The sequence below is a fragment of the Lacerta agilis genome, chromosome Z (assembly GCF_009819535.1).
Source record: "Lacerta agilis isolate rLacAgi1 chromosome Z, rLacAgi1.pri, whole genome shotgun sequence".
NCBI classification, from domain to species: domain Eukaryota; kingdom Metazoa; phylum Chordata; class Lepidosauria; order Squamata; family Lacertidae; genus Lacerta; species Lacerta agilis.
The window spans coordinates 28369185-28393036 of NC_046331.1; the positions used below are offsets into that span (position 1 = coordinate 28369185).

Sequence of the window (23852 nt, forward strand, 5' to 3'; positions counted from 1 at the left end):
GTCCTACATGCCAGCTTCCAATAGGCACTGTGTTAACAGGATGCTGAATTAGGTGGGTCTTCGGCCTGATCCAGCAGGGGTTTTCTCGTGTCCTTAATATAGCTTCCCTGCTTTACCCTGCCTCCCCTTCTTTCTGTTCTTTCCACTTTGTTGAATTTCAGGTTGCAAGTTCCATGGGGCATGAACTTATCATCTTGTACCTCTTGTAAAGTGCCATGCACACTGATGGTGCTATATAAAATGATGGTGATGATACTATATAAGATTATGATGATGATACATTCAGTTCTGCTTGGGAGGAAGTTATTTGTCTGCCTGAACAGATTGTGCAGTGGCCAGAATGGAAGATACCTGTAATCTAGCCCTCTTCTTGCCTGTGTAAGTTATCAGTCGAAAGCACTGGCACATAGGGAGGTAGCAGTTTGCCTAAGCAGATTGGCCAAATTAGTTAAGAGCAGACATTATGGAAAGAGAAATCAAAACTTCTGTTACAATACATTGGTACCCCGGGTTACGTACTTAATCCATTCCGGGTTACAGTACGTAACCTGAAAAGGATGTAACCCGAACAATTCGTTCTGCACATGCGCAGACCGAAAAAACCCGAAGAAAAACACTCTGCGCATGCGCAAACCGTGCACGCATCGGGTTGTGCTTCCGGGTTAGCGGAGTTCATAACCCGAAAAGTACACAACCCGGAGCGTACGTAACCCGAGGTACGACTATACTACCAGTGGTGTCTGGTGCCCATTGGGATGGATAGGGTAAAAGCATGGAGACCAAACAGTAGTTGGAACTAGAGCCAGTGACAGGCAGAGATCAATTAATTTTAGTTTTCTCCCAGTCCTCCTTCCTTCTGAGTTCTTTACTGAGGCTAAGGAGGAGGAAGCTGATAGGCAGTGCTTCCCTCTGACTGATTGTAAGTAAGAAGGCAGACACTTGGGGGCTGGCTGAAGGCAGCCTGAGGTGGGTGAGACAGCTCCCCCTTTGCCCTAATGGAGTAGTCTCCACTGAATACTACCAATGCCTAATGGGAGATATGTTTCTACAATGCAATTATATCTATATCTATATATTAGAAAAGCTATCATGTTTATCTATGGAGGGGGGAGGAGCATTGGTGTAGCGTGGTTGCCAGTTCCCGGGGCAGGGTGTGGAGGGTGAACAGAGCCTGCCGTGTGAGCCCTCGCCACTGACACCACCAGAGTGATGCCGGTCCCAAGCCGCTTTGCGAGGCTGGGATCTGATCTGAATGATTCACCCATCTTATTAAGTGCGTGCACGTTTGTGTGTGACACTTAATAAGATGGACATTTGTCATGGTAGTATTGAGCCATCATGGTCAATGGCACTTTACAGAGTAATAAGAAAAGGCTACGCTCCTGCCCCCACTTAAATATGCAGTGCAAGGGAGGCAAGAGAGGGATGGGAAGAAGACGGGTGAGAGGTTAAGTTAAACAGAAGAACTCAGTTCGGTTCAGTTACACAAGGGGTGGGAAGCCTTTTGCACTCCAAATGTTGTTGCACACTTAACTCCCATTAGCCTTACCCAGCATGACCAACGGGCAGGAACGATGGAGAGTAGTGTTCCAACAACACCTGTAGCACCACAGGTTGTGCACTAATGAGTTAGACATCGGCCGCATATGTGCTATCCATTTAAAGCACTAACATGGCTTCCCCCAAAGAAACCCGGCAATTGTAGTTTGTTAAGGGAGAGAACCACTGTTTCCCTCACAGAGCTACAATTTCCAGAGTACCAATGAAAGATGGATTGATGGTTATACCACTCTGGAAATTGTAGCTCTGTGAGAGGAGTAGGGGTTTTCCAACAATTCTCAGCACACTTAACAAACTGCAATTCCCAGGTTTCTTTGGGGGAAGCCGTGACTGTTGGTTTGATACTGCTTTAAACCAGTTTGGTGTAGTGGTTAGGAGCGGCAGACTCGTAATCTGGGGAATCGGGTTCGCGTCTGCACTCCTCCACATGCAGCTGCTGGGTGACCTTGGGCTAGTCAGACTTCTCTGAAGTCTCTCAGCCCCACTCACCTCACAGAGTGTTTGTTGTGGGGGAGGAAGGGGAAGGAGAATGTTAGCCGCTTTGAGACTCCTTCGGGTAGTGAAAAGCGGGATATCAAATCCAAACTCTTCTTCTTCTTCTTCTTTAAATGGATAGGAAGCAGCTAGTTGTTGACTGGAATTGAAATGTTGTGATGAATTGGATGCAGCGGAAAAACTCTTCCACTAGGGCTACTGGGGTAGAGCCCTGCCAAAGATAATGTCCAGTGTGTGTGTGTGTGTGTGTGTGTGTGTGTATCCCAAATCTCAATGCTACACATGTAATAACCAGTGACACCCGCAAGGACAAAAGGAATGTATTTCTTTACGCAACAGTAGCGGCTAGATTATTATTGGCTAAAAATTGGAAAACAGAAAAAAAAATACCAGAAATATCAGAATGGTGAGCTAAAATCTGAGAATTTGTTGAGATGGCAAAATTAACGGCAACAATTAGAGGCTGTTCCAACCAAAAAAATTACAAAGAGTTGGAGAGCGTAAAGGAATACATGGAAAGATTTGGTTTTGGAGCTTAAATTTAATATGCAATAGGTAAAATGCGCAAGGATGCAAGACGATATCATGACATATATGGAACAACAAATACAAACTTTTGTCAACACAACGAGAAACAATATTAGGTTGAGAAGATCTCACATGGGTGAAGGGAAGTAACGGGAATGGGGGGAGGGAGGTATAGGGTAGCATTTGGAAAATTGTTGAAGATATATATGTGATTTAAGAAGTTAAGAACAAGGAGTTAAAAGAAGGAGATTAACATGAATGAAAATTAAAGTCATATTCTTGTTTGTCTTATGGTTTATTTTGGTTGTAAAATCCTCTGATGTAAAGAGTGTACAAATTTTAAAAATAAAAATAAAAACTTAAAACTTTAAAAAAAAATCTCAAAGCTACACATGCTTTCCCAATCCCAGTAAATGCTTTCACAGCTTTTGGTGTGATTTTGGGCTTAGGATCATAGAACTGTAGAGTTGAAAAGGACTGTGAGGGTCAACTAGTCCATCCCCCTGCAGTGCAGGAATCTTTTGCCCAATGTGGGGCTCAAACCAACAGCCCTGAGATTAAGAGTTTCGTGTTCTACCAACTGAGCTGTTTCAGTGCTAATGCGTCTTTGGGGGGGGGGTCATATTCTATCCATTCTGAGCATTTTGCTTTATATTCTGTTTCTCAACACATGTAAAAAAGAACAAGAAGAAGAAGAGCCTAACAGGATGCCTATTCATCATGGGATGAGTGCTAGAAATTAAAACCATGCCCTCTGAATAGAATCTAGGATGCCATTACAAGGCATGACAAACAAGCTCCATAAAAGCAGTCTTCCCTTTGCCTCAATAAATGCAATGTTGCTTGTGCCCTTGGTTAGGTCCTAGTTTTATTTCCTGTTTATTCTGCCACCCCATGGGTGGCAGCTTTCAGTGTATACATCGTGAATAGTGGGTGTTAAAATTCAAACACACACATCAAAGCCTTTGTATTACACCCACAAAGAGAGTGACCTGTTTAGGGACATTCCATACTTATTCTTGCTGTTGGGGTTGTCATAGCATCATCACTTTGCCAATTAAGATTTTTATTTTTATGTCTTTAACAAATTAACAAATACAGTTCTACTCCCTCCATGTGCTTCTGTTGAAGGTAGCCCTAAAAGGGGGGCACCATTCAGATGTGAAGATCTATTACAAGATTGAAATAGATTTCTAATGCTTATATCATTCATCTTCGCAGTGTGTGATTTCAATCAGGAGGAGAAAATGATGAATTGTTTGACAGGGGTTCTTTTCTCCCCACCCCCCTCTCCCTTTCCCACCCATAGACGCTAAACCGTAATATGCCTCCCCTAGTCTTTTCCTAGCTATTACGGACTTTAACATGCAATGTGACCTTGGTTGGCAAACCATGTTTGGTTAGCACAAAAACTTAATCATAAGAAGTCATAAGTAGAATCCTTCTTCTTTACTGCCCCTTTTTTCGGGGACTTGGAAATTTATGGCTTGCGGGACAGGTAGGATATGAACAATGGGGCAAATGGAGTGCAGGGTTATCTCATCTGTGTGAAAACCGCTGGTAGAAATCGATGTGACCTCTGCTAGGCTGTCATCCCAGTCTCCACCCTCCATCTCCTATTTGTCTTTTGGTGGGGAGCTTAGATCTGGATGCTGTCTCCCTGTGTCTCTCTTGGGCCAGATTATCAAAATGAATCATTGCCTGCATAGCTCTTATATTTCTATTTATTTTCCTGCTGTTGACTAGCTCAGGTGAAATATGATTTCTTTTTGCATTTGATCCTCACTGCAGCCAGCAGCACCTAATTTAGCCGTGTCTATCTCTTTAAAGAAGACTAATGCCATTTTGAAACTTCAATCTACTCTACAGCAACATTACTAACCATAGACGGTGTGCCCTGTCTCTGCAGTCAATATGAATTTTCCTTTTGGCCATTTTAATAGCATTACTTTCCCCCACCCTCCCATGCCCCCCCCTTCCCAAGCAGTTGAGGTTTCTAGATTGTTTTAAGCAGTTTATCCACAATTCATTCATTGCACTCGCCCGCTCGCTTGCTCTCCCCCTCTGTCTTTCCCTCCACCTCTCCAAGATACGTTTAGTTTACCTTGCTTCACAGAGGAGTAGTTTTGGGCACAAACAATTAATTTTAATGACTTGACCCTGCATATGAAATATTTGAGCATGAGAAATGGTATGTAGTCTTTGACTTGGGAAGAACTTGTTTTAAGTGTGTAACCAGAGGATAGGGTTGGAGGGAATAGCAGAAAGATTGATCATACCTTCTCATAAAATATTAACTGAACTGATGTGCTGAGAAGACAGAATCTTATTAGAAACTCTGAAAAATAATCAGATAATAATAGTGATAATGACAGTAATAATAATAATAATGGCATGCATAAGAAATGGAAGAAATGGGAAACAAAGAAGAAGAAGAGGAGGAGGAGTTTGGATTTGATATCCCACTTTATCACTACCCGAAGGAGTCTCAAAGCGGCTAACATTCTCCTTTCCCTTCCTCCCCCACAACAAACACTCTATGAGGTGAGTGGGGCTGAGAGACTTCAGAGAAGTGTGACTAGCCCAAAGTCACCCAGCAGCTGCATGTGGAGGAGCGGAGACACAAACCTGGTTCACCAGATTACAAGTCTACCGCTCTTAACCACTACACCACACTGGCAAGAGTATACACGAGTAGCCAACAGTTACAGGGAGAAGATCAGGCAGGCCAAAGCTCAGAATTCAGGCTTACAAGAGAGGTTAAAAATAACAATAAAAGGTTTCTTTGGCTATGTTTGAAGCAAGAGGAAGAGCAAGCAAATAGTAGGTCCTTTGTGTGGCGAAGATGGAGAAATGCTATTGGGTGACAGAAAGAAGGCGGAACTGTTCAACACCTACTTTGCCTTTGTCTTCACCAAAAAAAGAAGGCAATGCCCAACCTGGTGATAACAGAATAAATATTGTAAGGAGGGCGATGCAGCCCAAGATAGGAAAAGATGTGGTAAGGGAACACCTAGCTACTTTCAATGAATTCAGATCTGCAGGGCCTGATGGGTTGCATCCAAGGGTACTAAAGGAGCTTGCAGATGTAATTTCAGAGCCTCTTTCTATAATCTTTGAGAATTCTTGGAGAAAAGCTGTGGCCCCTGTGGACTGGAGGCAGGCAGACATCGTCCTCACCTTCAGAAATGGGAGAAAAGACCCAGATAACTATAAACCAGTCAGCTTGAGTTGATACCAAGAAAGGTGGTAGAACAAATAATGAAACAGTCAGTCTGTGAGCACTTAGAAAAGGATGCTGTGATTACTAAGACTCTGAAGGGGTTTCTCAAAAACAAGTCATGCCAAATGAATCTCTTTTTTATAGAGAGAGTTACAAGCTTCATGGATCAGGGGAATGTTGTGCACATAGTATATCTTGATTTCATAAGACTTTTGACAAAGTTCCCCGTTATATTCTTGTGGAGAAGCTGGGAAAATGTGGGCTAGACATGAGAGCTGTCTCCAAGTATCTCAAGGGCTGTCATATGGAAGATGGAGCAAGCTTGTTTCTTCCTTCTGCAGAGGGTAGGACTCAATGTCTTGAAGTTACAAGAAAAGAGATTCTGACTTAACACCAGGAGGAGCTTTCTGACAGGAAGAGCTCTTTGACAATCTCCTTCATTGGAGGTTTTTAAGCAGAGGTTGGATGGTCATCTCTCATAGTTGCTTTAGCTGAGATTCCTGCATTTTAGGGGGTTGGACTAGATGACCCCCTCAGGGTCCCTTCCAGCTCTACAATTCTATGATTCTATAAACTTCACTCCTAAAATCTGTGCACCCTGCCTTAGACCCTGGAGAATCATTGCTAGAATTTGTTGTTGTTTTGTTGTTGTTTTGTTGTTGTAGCAGCACTTAATGCCGAAATAGGTTTCTAAGTGGTTTATATGAATAAAAACAAATTACAGAAACATTAAAATACAGAGATGAATAATTAAAATGCACACTGAGCGATCCTATTAATACATTAAAATGTAACACCTAGAATTAAAATATGAAATAAAGCAATCCTATAAATATAAAATATAGATAGACGTACGGGGATGCATGGATCAGTGGTCTGACTTCACATGGCTGTATGGCACCTTCACACAGGACATAGAGCTGTCCACCCGTTACTAATTTCTGAACTTGCACAGTGTGGTTACAGAATATACACAGCCCCAAATTTCCATTGTTACATGATCACTGAGTATCGCAAAGGGGATTTAAAAGAATTAAGCATTGAATTCATCCATCCATCAAAAAGGGCAATGGAGCAAAAATCTGATTTCTTTTAATCCTTTTTAAATCAGCAAGAGTGAAACAATATGACCAACGAGAAGCAAAAATGACTCTCAATGCAGTAAAGATTGTGCACAGTCTTTTGTTTTATGTAAAAGCCAGCAGTTTTGACTGTATTTTAAACATTACACAATTATAGTTAGTATTATACCTGTTGTTAGAACCAAATTACTTCCATTCTGTTTGTTGCTTCGTTTATTTAAGACAAAGAAGTTTCCGGGGCAAAAAAAAGAAGAAAAAGTTATCGCATTTCTTTCCTTCCTTTAATTGTTCCTTTCTGGAACTGCAAGATGACTTCATTTGATTTGGTTTTGATTTGATTTATTGTATTTCTATGCAATTTCTAAAATAATTAGCAAATTATCAGTAAACAATTACAATGTATAAAACAATCTAAATATCACAATTACCGCAAAGGTCATATTGTATAACAGATATATTACATAACATATTATATATCATATTATGCAACAAATATTTATAATCTGTAAAACAAAGTTAACAACAAAATAGCAGCTAAGTGAACAAGGTAAGTACTGTTAAGTTCACAAACTCTCTCTCTACTCTTCCATAACTCCTAATATTTCACTCCATTCAGTTCATTAAAATACACATGATGCCCATTGCTAAACCAGCTCAGACAAATGCTGCGCTGGCTGAGGTCCTCAGGTAGTGGGCCATGGTGGAGACTGAGAGGCTCTTGGGCCTGTTGCCAATGGTAAGGTGAATATTGACTCTGAGTAGCTCACCCAGGTGCCATCAATGAAGAACTCATCCTTGTAGCCCTTGATAATAACGAGATCCATTCCCACCTGAGGAAGTCCAAGATGATCCTGTCCCTCCAGAGCAACTTTGGTTGAGGGGCAGCTGTCTGATTCCATCAGTAATTCTTCATACCGGTAGGTGTGGATAGGTAGCTAAGCCCCAACTTCCATGCTCCACTACTCTAAGTGCAGAGCCTAACATTTCTCCCTATTGAAAGTCGTTTTGTTAGTTTTGTGAGTCTGTTAAGGTAATCTTAAATCCTAATTCTGTCTTCTGTGGCATGAAATACCCCTCCAAGTTTGGGAGCATCCCCTCAATTCTTTAATAGAGGTCATTTTTAAAGATGTTGCCTCAGTTGCTCCCCAGGTAATAAGATGCTAATTAGTTGTAATTGTTCCTTCTCTGTCATGTCTTTACAGAAGAGATCCAGATTGGCATCCCAATAATGGCACCAACCTTAGAGAAGATCCAACTGGCTGGGCAGACTGTTCCTCCTGGTTTCCGTGCACCTTTTCTTTTTGCAGATGGATTGTCATCCGTAGAAACTTTATTAACCAACATACAGGTAAAATGCCCCAGTGATTATTCCACCTCCCACCCTGCATTGAGATGACAGAGACTTAAAGTCAAATTATATTGGTATCAAATATTAACAGAAATAAGATAAATTATTGGTTATAAATTAGCAAGAGTTCCTCTAGTCTGTCTGATTATCTTAAAGAAGTGGTGTCCCCAAAGGACAACTTGCAACAACTGCCCAGATGACTACACAGTATGATGTCTATATGTCAAGTTCAGAAAAAGTCAAAAACCCTCCTGAATTAGCATTTTGGATAATGGAAACTTGGGAACAAGTATACATGTAAAAAGAATAAATGTAATCAGAGCCAGGGAAGGGAGGCAAACAAGAGAAATTGAGTTTATTTTGTATTGGATAATAATATGCAGGCTGTAGTAAACCCATATGCCTTATATGAAAGATGTGCTCATGTATATGAGGTCAGATATGTGAGAAGGATAAATCTCTATTATCTATAATATAGTTGGGATTTAGGAACTTTGTTTTATGGTGGGAAATTTGGATTTAGTTTCAATCAACTGTTCGTTGATCTCAGAATCACATTTTTTTTAATGGATGGTGATTTTAACGTGAATTGTGAAAAGTAGAAAGTTTGTGTGATATTATGTTATATTACAAATGTTATAAGCTTGCAAGCACTTCAACCTAACTTTTTACCTTTTGCTTTTTTGTCATTGGTTTTCTTAGCTATCCTGAGGATCTTATAGTCAAAAAGCTTGATGGAAATCATTTAAATAAATCAACTAACAAATACTTCTTCTCCTTAGAATGCATATGCCGAATTATTTATGGATCATCTGCCAACGTCCACTTGTCCTTCATTCATCAATAGATTTTAGCAATGAGATTCAGCTGATACGTACAGTTCCACTATATTTGAATGCCCCCAACCCATGGAGTTCTTTCACGCAAGGGACTTCAGGCACACACGAGTACCCCCACCTTCAAAATCTTCCACAAGTATTTCAGACTGAGAACTCCAAACAACGTATGCAAGTTCTGAAATAAATGAGGAAGCCCCTAAATTGGAAAAAGAGTGATGCATGAGCATTAGAGGGAGCACAATTAAGTCATTGCTGAGTCTTCTCCCACAAAAACCATTTGGTCCTAAAATATGTTTATTTTTCCAGTAACACAAATCTTTGGGTGAATCCAGTATTTGCTGAAATTGGAAGAGTTTGTGCTAAGATAATAGTGGGAATCCATGTTAATTAATGGTGCAGCCTTTCTAAGCCTGGAACCCTTCATATGCTTTGGATTACGGCTTCCATCAGCCTGAACTAGCATGGTCAATGGTCAGGAAAGATTTGAGTTTCAGATCAAAACATACTGAGGGCACCAGATTGAGAAAGACTGCTATATTGTATTGCACTGATGTATGAGACTGGAAATTGGAGTGTGCATTAACCAGAGCCTGGATCTGTAGTAAACCATCTGTCTCCTGCAGACTCTGAATGGGATTGTTCATCCAGATGTCATCCAACAATATTGTCAACCACTAGATTCACCAGAATTGTGATCATGTTGACAAGGCAAAAAATAATACAGTGCCCATTGTTCCCTCGCCTGAGCTCAGCCCTACCATTCCATTTAAAAGATGTTTTCAGGATCAGTTTGTGTGCACCTATTTTAACAGGGGTTGCTGAAAGTTGCTGTAGATAATGCTCGAGTGCAGGAGAAACAGATCCAGCAGGATAAGAAAGAGTTGAAGATGGAGCTGTGCAGGGAGAGAGAACTGAGAGAGAGTCTGGAAAGGCAACTCACTGCTGAGCTGCAAAACAGAGGTAAGCCAAAAGAAAAACTGATTTCTGGCATGCTGCTCCCTATGGTTAGAAGCCTTTCTCCTTCCTACCTAATTCATTAATTAATCTAAACCTAATTCATTTGGATCACCATGGCCTCACCTCTTCTATATGTGCTCTTACTATATCACAGAGGGAAACAGGGAGAGGCTGCCAGGGAGAAACTTGAGAACAACAGAAGAGAGCTGTTGCCTTCATATCTTGTTTGTGGACTTTCCAGGGGCATCTGGTTGGTCACTGTGAGAAACAGGATGCTGGACTAGATAGGCCTTTGGACTGATCCAGCTGGGCTCCTCTTATATTTTTATGACATTGATGACATCTTTAAGTCAAAACATGTAGAGTATGCTATCATACTTTGAGAATATAATAGTTTATTCTCTTAAGTATGACAGTGTAGATCCAAACCGTTGTTTTGTCGTTGTCCCCAAAGAAAGTCCCATGGATTTCAGTGGGTCTACTCTAATTATCTAGAGTAGATCAAACCCTCTGAGTTTTGCAAAAGCAGAACAGAAACCTCGACGGTGTGCTTACCATTTCCAAATGGAAAGAAATTTGACATTCCAGGTTATGTCTTTGTTTTAATTGTATTATTATGATTAAAAGTAGTATTACTATTACTATTATTTGTTTGTTTGTTTGTTGTTGCTAAACACTCTGCTCATGATTCATGGAAAGGCAGGAGGTAATTTTTTTAAATAAATAAATTGATAGATAGATGATAGACAGATAAGATAAATTTTCATTTTGATGCCCAAATGTGTAGCAAGCAGAATCACAATTATCTAATTTTCAAGAATGTTTATATGGAGAAAGAGGGTGTAATAGTCTTGTAAACCCAAAGCAGAACTGGAATGTCAGCAGAGAAATATATTTGTTTTATATTCCCAGGGAAGGTCCCATTAATGCTTTCATAATTGTGTTTTCATCTTTCAGCAATAATTCAAAAGCGCTTGAAGAAAGAGAAGAAAGCCAAGAGAAAATTGCAAGAAGCTCTTGAGTTTGAATCAAAGAGGAGAGAGCAAGCGGAACAGGCACTTAAACAGGCAACATCAGGCGATAGTCTCAGGATGCTAAATGGTAACGTGTTAGTTGGGCATCGCTGGTGAATTCATTTATTTGTTCATTCATTTAAATCATATTATACTACTTTTCAGGAGTACAACCTTCCAAAGCAGTTTATAAAGTGTGAAAAAATACAGTCTCGATGAAGATTAATGCAGCACTGCATAAGAAGATCACAACAGGAGAACATTTTAAAAGCCTGATGACTTCATCAGTCAGATTTGCAGAGCAATCCTAAGTATATGAAGCCAGCAAAATTTATACCTGCTTAAATTAAGCAGGCATAAGTTAACTGCATTCCAAACTCCATACAGGAGTATGGCCACTGCTGTCTGAGTTGGCCCAAGCCTGGCAGAAGGAAAACAGCCCTTTAAAAAAAGAGTTTGACGTACAACCACCCTTTTTGTCACAGTTGCCAGGTCATGTGAATGAGCTGAAAGAGGTTTGGAATAAGTGTTAAGTGTCTCCTTGCACCATCACATCCCCAATCACATAGCTTTTTCAGGACTTAGGCCAGGGGTAGGCAACCTAAGGTCCGGGGGCCGGATGTGGCCCAATCGCCTTCTCAATCTGGCCCTTGGGCGGTCCAAAAATCAGCATGTTTTTACATGAGTAGAATGTGTCCTTTTATTTAAAATGCATCTCTGGGTTATTTGTGGGGCCTGCCTGGTGTTTTTACGCGAGTAGAATGTGTGCTTTTATTTAAAATGCATCTCTGGGTTATTTGTGGGGCATAGGAATTCGTTCATATTTTTTTTCAAAATATAGTCCGGCCCCCCCCCCACATAGTCTGAGGGATGGTGGACCAGCCCATGGCTGAAAAAGGTTGCTGACCCCTGACTTAGGCCTTCTTAAGTTCCAACAGCTGAGCCAGCAAAGACAGATAGAGGGATTTATTCCTGCATGCCATCAGTTCATCTTGAGTTTGGATTGTGCTACACAGCTGCAATCCTAAATCCATTTTCCTGGGCTCTGATGTGGATCCTCTTACCTGGTCAGTCAGGTTTGTGTGGAAAGAAGTGTTCCTTGCTGTATCCAGGGAACAACTGAGAATGAGGTGCGCCAATATTAGGCTGCTGCAGTAAACAGCTCCGGAAATGCACTTCTCCCACACAAGTTAAAATCTAGAATCCTTTTTAATCCCAGTTCAGGAAGTATGCTTACAGAGTTGCCCCTGTCCAAACTTTTCACCAGTCTGTAGCAAATCTCCAAAGACCAGAAAATTCACTGGGCCAGTCATGAACTCCTACCTCACAGGGTGGTTGTGAGGATAGACACGGAGAGGGAAGCTTGAGCCCTTGGAGAGAAGGTGGAGTATAAACATAATGGAATAATGAAATATTATTTTGATCTGTGCTTAACTTTCTTCAGATACTGCGGTTGCATAAATTATTATTGTTGTTGTTATTTATTAATGAGTATATTTGCCCTATCCCCGTAGATCTGAGGGCAGTTCACAACATAAAAAACTGCAAATTGTGCTTTGCAGATGCTGGGATTCCAGACATGGAGACTGAACGCAATGGAACCCAACATGACAGTGCACCAATGCAAGGTATGGTATGTTTCGGCTCTTCTATCCTTTTTTTGCTTCTAACCCAGCAAGCTAGCAATTAATGGGAACAAAGCCTACACAGCCCTAAAGATGCTTCTGAAATTCTAATCATACAGATTTCTCCACAGATTTCTCCACCTGTGGCCCTCCAGATATCGTTTGTCTCAAGCAGCAAAATCTCTCAGGCCGGTCTTGCCCTTGGAAACCACCACTGTTTCCTCAGCATGCAAGTCTTAACTCTTCACTCTTGTGTGGGCGTCCAGCAGGCAGTTGCATTGTAAAGCCGAAGAAAAGATTCACATTTGAATGTTCTTCTGTTTCAGTTGCCATAACTCACTTGCGGGGCCAAATGCAAGGATGGTGCATCAACCAATTTTTATCAACCAATCTCCGTTTCCCATAAAATAAACATACTGGGTGTCATTAAGTGCACCTTCAGATCAATGATTTTTGCAAATGACATTCAAGTACCGTTCGAGTGGTACATTTTTTGCTGATAAAAGCAAATTAAATTAGCACAACTACAAGCGGTGCTGATAAAAACTGAAGCTCGAACAGCAGCACCATTAGCTAACAAAGTAATATTTTCTCTTTACTGCTTTCTGCCATTTAGTTATTATCCTATTGGAAATCTAATTATAATCCTTTTACTCCCCAGTCAAACTTCACAGTTTTTGCAAGCTTAGCACTGACATGTGATTTCATTACGTTTGATTGCTCGCACCCAGATTGACTTAACTTCACTCGGAGACCTAAAAGCCCTCTCAGTTTCTCAGATTCCCTGTTTGCACATTACAGCAACAGCTCCTTTAATTAATTAGCATGAACAGCAGTAACATGAACTGCTGAACAGAAAATAACATCATTTTATGATCGCAAGGAGACTTCTCCTTTTGCATGTTTATACCTTAGTTAACTTTTGTATATTATTATATTTCATTTAGTAAGAGCCTGTAGATGCAAAAAAGAGGAAAATAATAACCAATGCTAGTGTTTCATCTTTCTCTTCTTCTATAAAAATAAGAGTTAATAATACTCCTTAATATTACAGATGTACCATCACAGTAAACATGAAAATCTTCACTTTTAAAAAACAAAATAACAACAAACTTGTAGGGTGGTTAAGTTGAGCACATTTAGAGGCCAGTGATTTCATTTGGAAAGTCTTGACAAAATCGGTGAGACCTTAAAAGAAGACCTGAGCAGAATCTTCTGAATAAAATATTTTAAAATTGAAAGTTAGAATGGTGGGATGTATCCCTTCTTTGCCACCTCTTTGTAGTTCTGACAGCAGCAGTAACCGCATTCCCTGCCACTGTTCAGCATCCATTTTTTTCTTTAGTTGCAGCAGAAAATATGAGCCTTACTCTGGTTTGGCTTCATGATATCATCACAAAACCATTTTATTTTCCTCACTCTGAATTGGCTTTGTTGGATCATCATGAAACCAAATCAGAGAGCATTGCTTTCTTACTCTTGCTCTCATGTTGCATTATGCAGCTAAAAGAAATAATGGGTGCCACTCATCAACATGGGGTACCACCAACGTTGCCAGTGGCAGAAACAGAACTGGCAAACTATCTGTCTATGTTCTCACCCCATCCTGAAGAGGGATGGGGTGAGAACATAGGGGAAAGGGGAACTCTTTGTACATCTTGAAAAGGGTGATGAAATTGAGGGGATTAGACTGAAGCTTGAGAGCTCCAGTTTTGACTGTATGTAATCTGGAATAGAGTTAAAGCACCAATCAGCTAGTATGCTTTGCTAAACCCCCTTCTCACTAAATTACTGTATGACCTAAGTAAAGGGGAATAATTCAAATATGTGGGACCCCCTCATTCAGAAACGGTACAGTCTAGCATTATAATTTGCTCATTGGACAGTTTTTATTGGTCCTCGCTGAGGACTATCAAAGACAAGAGGAGAGCTGTTCTCCCTACCATTTATTTATTTATTTATTTATTCATTTGCTTACTTGTTTGCTTGCCATTTAATCGCCAAAGACTCTACATGTAGGGAGAGATTTGAACACACAGCAGTGTATTCAAGCATGCCGTCCTGCCACCTACATTCTGAAGTTTTCAAGTCCCTGGAGAGCATATGAACTGGCCTATAGAAGCTGTGCTTTGGGGCAAGTTTCACAAAATTAGAAACTAAATGTAAAAATCTGTTGTGTGCATGTACCCACAATGCCAGCAATTTGATTGAGCAACATCAAATGAGCCACTTACTGTGCTCTCATGACCATGCACTGAGAATTAAGGGAAGAGCTGCAGCACAGTGGTAAGATCACCTACTTTGCCCACAGAAGGTGCCAGGTTCAGTCCCTGGCACCTGCAGGTAAGGCTGAGGAACAAACCCTGCCTGAAGCCCTAGAGAGCTGCTGCCAGTCAATGTGGACAGTAGTGAGCTAATGGACCAGTGCTCTGACTCAGTATAAGACAGCCTCCTAGGTTGCTATTAAGAGTCCCACCTCCAAAATTACTGAGTTTCCCCCCTTTTCTTCCATGATACCAAATATAGAACAGAGGGAGACATCTATACTATGTAATAACAACCCTGTTAGGAAAGAAAATATCATCCAAAGGGGAAATTACCATCATTAACATAGGATTTGGCTCACAGGCAAAATTGTGAGATCTTTATTCATGTTACACAATGTACTGGGTCTGAAAACCCTTTCTAAATGTCTTCCTTATTAAGGCAGTCATGCATTTCACGGTAGGTTGTAAAACAGCCTATCATGCACTGGGGGCTCATAAGCATATTTTAGTGTTGGGGAATATCATTTATACCCTTTTTATATTGTCAATATTATCCCTAGAGAATTAAATTATGCTTTAAACTACTGTAAATCCACAGTTTGGCTCACCTTTGTCTAATTTCATTTTTTAATAGAATGAAGCCCACATAAATGAATATTTGATTATGGGATAAACCTAATAAAATAATACGTTTATGGCCCAAAGATTTATTTAAAATCTTCACTATGTAATACAGTAAAAAATGCTATAAAATGGAAACATCAATAGGTCCTGAACATTCCATACAGGATGAATTTTTGACCTTAGCTTCTTTTCCTATTCAACCAGTTTGCACAAAGCCTGAACAATGAAAAAGATTTTGGTGGATTTGGGAAAGGGAAAGAAGTGGGAAATAAGGTAGTAGGCATAACATTGTAGGACTGGTTCCTACATGCACCTTATTGAATGAGTGCAGCATCAAGGTACATCTTGAATGTGTGAGTCTCAGATTGAACATCCATCTGTATTTCAGAGTCAACACCTATGCAACTCTTAAATGCAACAACTCCCATGGTGGTTTAACAACAACAACAACAAAACCCATATCAATAAAAATACAAGCTCCAATAAAACTCAACACAATTAAAGAAGTAGGACAAAAAGAGCAATAAAATCAAATGGAGTAAAACTCCTCAAGTTATAAAAGCCCAGGGAAAGTAAAGAAAAATATTTGCCTGATGAAAAGGCACACAATCATAGTAACACAGAATTGTAGAGTTGGAAGGGTCAGAATGTTCTTACTGACATTTAGTCGGAATCTCTTGTAACTTGAATCCATTGGTTCAAATCCTACCCTTCAGAGCAGAATAAAACAAGCTTACTCCATGTTCCATTTGACAGCTCTTTAGATCTTTGAAGATGGCTGCCATATATTCTCTCAAGTCTCCTCTTATGCAGGCTAAACAAACCCAACTCCCTCAAACATTCAGTGCCAAGTGAGCCTCCCTAGGGACAGAGAAGGCCACAGCAGAGAAAGCTCTTTCCCTACACAGTGACGTTGATTATCATCAACATCTCTTACATTTGCATTGTCACCTAATAATGTATGTTCTATGGGCTGCTCACAGATATGCGTCATCCGCATTCTGCAAGCAAGGCAACGGTAAATAGTGGTGATAGTGACACAAAGCCTGTATACTTAATATCAGCTAATGTGTAATTGTTACGGCATAACACTGCATCCAGACATCACAATAAACAATGGTTTGTCACAATGGAATTGTCTTAGCTGGTGTGGCTACAAGGAGGCATTGGAAGCACACGAAAGCTCATACCAAGAACAAACTTAGTTGGTCTCTAAGGTGCTACTGGAAAGAATTTTTATTTTGTTTTGACTATGGCAGACCAACACGGCAACCCACCTGTTTCTGTTTTCAGTTAATTATGGCTTGCTGTATTGTCCAAACCTGACAAAGGATCTTAACTATGATTTGCTTCAAACTGTGGTTTCAACAAACCATAGATTAATCACAATTTGGGCTTGCAGTGTAATGCTAAACTGTGGTTAAATGAAACCAGAAGCAAAAGTTTCCAAAATTCCTAACAAACTGGGGCAGGGGGCTGCTAATTTGGTGATCTGATCAGGGTTCAAAGTTGCACATTAGCAAACTAGAGAATTAGGGAATAGTGCATATCCAGTGATAAATACCACAGACTCAAGATTATAACTGAAACAAATCCATCAGTTTATTGACATGCAGTGCTTCATTCAAAGCATATTATTACCTTCATAGGGAAGATAATGATACTCTGAACTTGAAACGGAACTTGGCAACATAAAGCAATGAAAGATAGCAATATGGTACTTAGAAAAAAATACGGGTTGAGAATGGCTTAATAGCATTATAATTACATTGACAAAGCAATCAGAGTCATTTGAATGAGCATCTTAAGCTTGCTATTTCCGACTCTTAACTGAAGATTTCGCCTCCTATCACCCTTCAGCCCACCTAGTTATCAGACAGAATAGAGTGGGACTATTATTTCCCTTGATCTGGCCACTATACTTCTGTTGATGCAGCATAGAATAGCATTAACTGGGGGTTTTTTTACATCACTTTGAGACATGTGTATGGAAAGCAATTTATAATATATTGTTAATAATAACATCAGTAATAATGATTTGCAGAGAATCATTTCCTTTCTTCTTTCATTGTTGGTACCTATTCAGCTCTTCATTAAGTGCTTCCTCTCAGCTCTGTCTGGGCAACAGTGAACTTTATTCCCAAATGCTAGGCATGCTGAGAAACACAGAAATGAGGATAAGGTATGGAACATAGAAATTCTGCCTTGGAATACTGTGTTCAGTTCTGAACACCACAATTAATAAGGATGCTGACAAGCTGAAATGTCTATAGAGGAGGGCAGCCAAGATGATCAAGGGTCTGGAAACCAAACGTACAAGGAACAGTTTAGGGAACTGCATATGTTTAGCCTGGTTAAGAGGAGACTAAGAGGAGATATGATAGCCATTTCCAAATATCTAAAATGGGTTGCCACACGGAGGAGGATGGAGCAAGTTTGCTTTCTCCTGCTCCAGAGGATTCAAGTTACAAGAAAGTAGATTCCAACTAAACATCAGGAAGAGCTGTTCAACAAGAGGCAGTGGGCTCTCCTTCCTTGGAGGTTTTTAAACAGAGGTTGGATGGCCATCTGTCACAGATGCTTTAATTGAGATTCCTGCATTGCAGGAGGTTGGACTATATGCCTCTCTGGGGTCCTTCCAACACTACAATCCTATGATTCTATGCAATTAAAACAGCTTTAAAAACAATTGTTTTAAAAATTAATATCAAGTAGATCCCCATGGCAGAGACCTATTCATCTGGCTGAGAAAACTTGTTGGAACAAAAATGTCTTCAATTGTTTCTGGAAAATGCAGATAGTGGTTGCCTGTCATATCTCAACAGGAATGCTGTTCCACATAACAGGGGCAGCCACAGTGAAAGCCCTGCTCTGAGTTACTGTGGATCCGGCTTCTGGTGCACTTGGGACTTGAAGGAGAAGCTCTCCCACAGACTGCAGTGACCTACTGGGTATATAAGGGATAAAGTAGTTTCTCATGCAGCAGGAAATGGAACATAATTTTCCATCTTTTCCATCATTATTTGACTTGCGTAGGCAAGCTACGTGAGTTGTAGACCTTGAATGTCCATAACCTAACTAGGGGGAAGTATATCTGGGGTCCATGCTTGTCCAGCATTGCTTCATTAAGATCATGGTCTATCCAACTCATCCCAGCACATTCTATTTTCAGTAATGTTTGGAAGCACTGTTTGGTTTTTCTTTTCTTTTTTGTGCTCTTTAGCATCTTATTGTGCTAACATTGTGCTTTTCCAAGATGCCAAGGTCTCACATGACTGCCACTGAGAGAGCTGGCTAACAGTTCCAAGCAGCCTTCGCAGAGTGGACCAGAGTTGAACTTTCCCATCCTTGTCATCCATTTTGATCCATCATGGCTGCTCTGCTGTTGGGTGAAGCTTGCTGAAATGGCTTGTGCCCTCGTGCCTAGCAGGGCCCAGATTAACAGAGACTAGGCTCATTCCCAGAGCAATAAACCATCGTCTGTCATGACATCTGAACATATCCATTATCTGCCTACCATCATCTGTTCATTATTTTTCTGTAAAATCTGCTTCCTGTATACTTTACACAGGCCATACCCTTGACCTACCATTGTCCACCATAAGTGACCTTGCCCCATGGCTGCTAGACTCCATTCTGGGCCCTGTGACTCATGGAAAGGAGCACTCTTCACTTATGTGAAATGTTGAAAGTTGTTTACTCTTTGCCCAAGCCCCTGTGGATCTCATGGCAGTAATGTTGCGCCACTATAAATACCTCCACAGTCCAGTTCTCCTGGCATCCTTTTTGAGGTTCCCAGGCTCCTGAACATTCCTCTGGCAATCATTTGTCCCTGGTATTTATTCATGTTTATGTCCAAGCTCCATATTAGATCATCACTGTTTGGAAAGCACAAGCCCTCTTAAAAACATGAAACATTCAATTACTAATTAGCTGTTTCCTGTTTGTAATAGAGTGAACATGCTGGATGTGGATTAAAATTCAGCTCCTGCACTCGGCTGTTTATAGTTCCAGATGTTTTTGTTTTATCTAGGAGTTTACTTTGACAGCTCCCGTTAAATGATAAATCACTCATATTATATCTGAAATGCATTTCAAAATTGAAATGTAGCAAAACTTGGTGATTGCTCCAAGGATCTGTGTCGGTTAGCCGGTCAATACAGGTTCTTTCCTTATGAAGATTTGGTATTGGCATATGTAAAACAGTAATGGGAGATATGTCAACATTATACACACGCCGGTTGGGTTGATCATTTTCCTACAGCCTCCAAAAGCAGTAGTTGCTGGTGCAGCTGTTTGGACTTTAAATGTATTCTAAGACTAATAGGAATATAGATTTGCATTCCTTTTGGCTCTCTGTAGACTCCCCCCCCCCCCATCCCCACCACCACTGCCTGAACTTAAAACAGCATATTTCTTATCATTAAGAAAAGAGCTTGGTGTCTGTTTGCTTTTCCAGATAAAGAGGATTGCAGAAAACAAAGGTGATAGAAGTGGCTTCTCCTCCCAATCCCAGGAGAAGATATTGATTTACTAACCATGCTGATTTGTAATGCAGTCTTTTATGTTTTAAAATATGCCCTCTTGCAGATGGATTGGGCATGTGATGAGCTTAATTCACTTTGTAGACTAATGGAAGTATTCACTTGATTCACTCGACACCTTTTTAGTTCTCTCAATTTCATATTCCAGGTTTTATTCAAGAATATATGCAAAAACAAAATAAATTAAGCTGCTTCAGTCTAGGACCTCACATACTAGTACTGGCAAGACCTGGATAAAGGGCAGGCCAGCTGCAGGAGATCAGGACCATGGTCAGCTCTTGTGTGGATTTGGTGTCATGGACTGGCTGTAAAGGCACTAAAAGCAGTCCAAAGTCAACTGGATTTTTATAGTCCTGCACCGAAGAGGACTTTAACTGCACCCCCTCTGAGGAAGCTTGCGACTGAAAGAGCTTGTACTCTGTTTCTCAGGCATTGGCTTTGGTGGGGCAGGGAGGGAGGTCCTGTCTGGTGGTGTCAGGCTTCAGGGAATCAACCCCCACCCCCCAGTGGCAGCAGATAAGCAGAACAAAGGGAAAGGGAGTCTTCTTACCAGTTAGAAACTTTAATGATCACAACAAGAGAATAAAGAACCCATCTCCTAGGAATGGTGCTGCTCCCAATTAAGAATCTCACCCCCTTACATCCCTATTCATCCATGTCACTTCTGTGTCTTGAAATCTGAGCTTATACCCTCTGTGCTTTGTGTGCTTTCTGTTCTGCCACTGTCTCAGCTCTTCTTGACCTTGGAGAGAGTGGAGGAATGCTTTCCAGAGACAGTGAATCTGTTAACCCTCTCTCTCTCCCAGTGTTTCTTCTCCTAGCTGTTCCCCATCCAGTATTTCCTAGCTTCTTCCTTCTGAACTATGTCCCTCTGCAAACCACTGTTCCAAATCTATACTGTCCTTCTGCTCCTGGGAAGATTTAGGATCCAGCTCAGGAGCACAGGGAGGGGGAGGCTCCCACCTTTCCTCCTCAGTGCAGCCCTCTTCAGCATGGTCTCTGATAGGTGGTAGTGGTAGGGTGCCCTCCCACACTGAGAAGGGTTCTGAAGCGGAGGTGCCCTCAAAAGAGAACGGGGCAGATGCTGACAGTACTGGTTCCCTGGGTTCTCTGGAAAGGCAGATATTTCCAGGTATGGCTCCAATCCCAAGTCTCCCCCCACCCCCATCAAGGTCTGACTTAAACTTATTGCTTATTGTCATACTTTTAAGCAGAAAAGAAAATGTTAAGTCTTTTAAAAAGCAAAAATAAAAATAAATCTAATTGGTCATAAACTAGTTGTTGGTTCCTAGTTTGCTGGATGAGGTCTTGAAGTCTTGCATGGAATCTTAAGTGCATGACCTCCCACCAGAACTATCTAGCACCTTGGATTTAGCAACGTTTTGTTTTTATTAACTTAGAAAGGATCTAGAGTCTTACTGGGGGAAACCCAGCCAGATGGGCGAGGTATAAATAATAAATTATTATTATTATTATTATTATTATTATTATTATTATTATTATTATTATTATTATTACTACTACTACTACTACTACTACTAGAGCTTTTTAAATGTTCTGCATAGCTCTTTTGCTCTTATTTGGCTAGTTCAGCCCTTAGTGATTTTGCCTAACCCATAAAGACAGAGTCATAAAGTCAGGAACCAATGAAGGCTTTTCTGCTGCAGAGCAAATTCTGCTTCCATTCATTTTTGCTCCTCTAATGACATGCATACCTGACTCTGAATCCAGTACAGGTTACCCCCCCAAAAAAACAACAACAATATGGCTAAGCTTTTTTGCTTTTAAAAAATTGATGTGAATGATACGTTTAGCAGGTTAAATGTTTATTTCTGCACCTAGGTATGTTTTTTTAGCTGGTCCATTGTTTTCTATCATCATCATCATCGCCACCATCACTACTATTACTATTACATTGATCAATGCAGAGGAGGGGAAGTGAGTTCATAATTTCCACAAGGGCCAGCCAATCAGCACTTTGCACAGCCAGAATCAGGAAGAAATTGGTTGTTACTGAGCTCAGTTCTTTTAGGAAGGTTGTATGTCTGACCCAAGCGAAGTGAAGGCGGATCCACAACAGGCTCACCATCTTTGTCCATCTGTACAGAGCCTTACAAATATTGTTTGTATATTTACTCAGAAGGAATTGCCATGGTACATGTCTCACTTCTCGCTGTACTCAAAAGTCTTACTTTTACTCTAGCCAATCAGGGATATTCCTGCATTTGCAGATTTGAAACGTGTGTGATTCATAAATATTGATTTTAACTCAGCCTTTTCAAAAGTGCAAATATTAGATTTATGTAATTACCATGCTGTGTTCTTCTTTTTTTCTTCCAGAAAACAGAGCATACATCAAACCTACCATTATGTACTGAAGACAGTAAAAATGAAGGGGTGGGATGGGGAAAATATAATGATCACTATTTGAAGACTATATAACTCATGAAAGAAGTCCCTTCTAACCTTTGATGCCTTCAGTGTTCTGCGAAGGACAGGATTGGTAGCATTGAAATGTGGACAGTGTGAAGCAATTTACTGTTCCTGTGTTGAAAACTGCCAAAATGTCATTGAGAAATATTATGACTTCTTTCAAGCTTTCTGTACTATACCAAACCTGTTGTAGCAATTCATTTTAGGCCCCAGAGGATAGAGAGGGAGGGGGTAAAAGTTTTAGTATATTTAAGCACACACAAGAATGATTCCCCAAAATAACTAACTTCCCACCCCCCACCCCAAGGAGTTAGCTATTACAGTATAGCAATGGCACAATGGATTAAACAAGCCGCAAAGATTCTCACTGGCTGTATGTCCTACAGGTCCAGTGTTAGCACTGAAACAGTTCAACATAGAGCCGTTTCAATTGTGTTTATAAATTTAAGCTTTGTTTACTGAAGCTGAAACTCAATATATAATACATTTCGAAGATAAAAGTATGTACATTTTTTATTATGATAACGATGTAAAAATTGTCCTTTCCTTAGATGAGCAATCTGAGAGGGTGTGAACTTAACCCACAATAGCTGATGTAATAAGGGGATTATAAATTGATTCAGCATCATCATCATTATTATTATTACATTATTATTATTATTCTCAGTTCCGCTTGGCTTTTGGTCTTTCAAGAAGAATGGGGGGGAGGGGAGGATGACTATATGGTAGAATATTAGACAATAGAAATTTTAAAGTATAGTTTCTCTGTTGTACAATATTAAGTTAAAAGTACACATTCTTTGTTAAAATGTTCTTGCTAAAAACAGCAGTATTAAAAACATTTTGTTTGACTTTGGAAATTGATTGCATTTTTTTTAAGTGTTGGAGAGGGGAAATGCCAAAGGGAGACGAAGCCATAACAGTGTTTGTGTTTGTCTGTTTGTTTGTTTGTGTTTGGTAAGGATGTAAGAAAGCATTGATTTTTATTTTGCCCATATTTATTGCAGCATTGTTTCTGATCTGCTGCAATTCAGTTTCCGTCAAAAATCTTACTGTCTTGCTGTCTGCCATAGCAAAACTTCACATAATTATTTAAGCAATTAATTGCATTATCTGACACTATTCATTTCAATGCAAAAAAAACGCAATGCAGCTGGTGGGAGACAGGGGAAGTCATCAGTCACATAGCATTTGTATTGTTTTTGGAATGAAAACAAGAACAGCAGTGGATACTGGTCACATTTTCTGGATTGATTTTCATTCCGGACATCGTATGAAAAAGCAAGCATCTGCAATTTTAACTCATTTCAGGCA

The 23852-nt window shown here is 40.3% G+C and overlaps 1 protein-coding gene across 2 annotated transcripts in view; it reads left to right on the top strand.

Moving 5' to 3' along the window:
• Nucleotides 1-23398, top strand: part of DACH2 (dachshund family transcription factor 2) — a 301745-nt gene extending 278347 nt beyond the window's left edge. Inside the window, exons 8-12 of one of the 2 annotated variants that reach the window (XM_033138097.1) lie at nucleotides 8091-8236; nucleotides 9888-10035; nucleotides 10990-11133; nucleotides 12608-12673; nucleotides 12802-14142. In XM_033138097.1, coding sequence (XP_032993988.1) covers nucleotides 8091-8236; nucleotides 9888-10035; nucleotides 10990-11133; nucleotides 12608-12673; nucleotides 12802-13076 — 779 coding nt within the window. In that variant the 3' untranslated portion in view covers nucleotides 13077-14142. Of the gene's footprint in view, nucleotides 1-8090; nucleotides 8237-9887; nucleotides 10036-10989; nucleotides 11134-12607; nucleotides 12674-12801; nucleotides 14143-22445 lie in introns of those variants that run through there. The other variant, XM_033138098.1, reaches the window with a different exon arrangement.
• The last annotated feature ends 454 nt before the right edge of the window (nucleotides 23399-23852 follow it).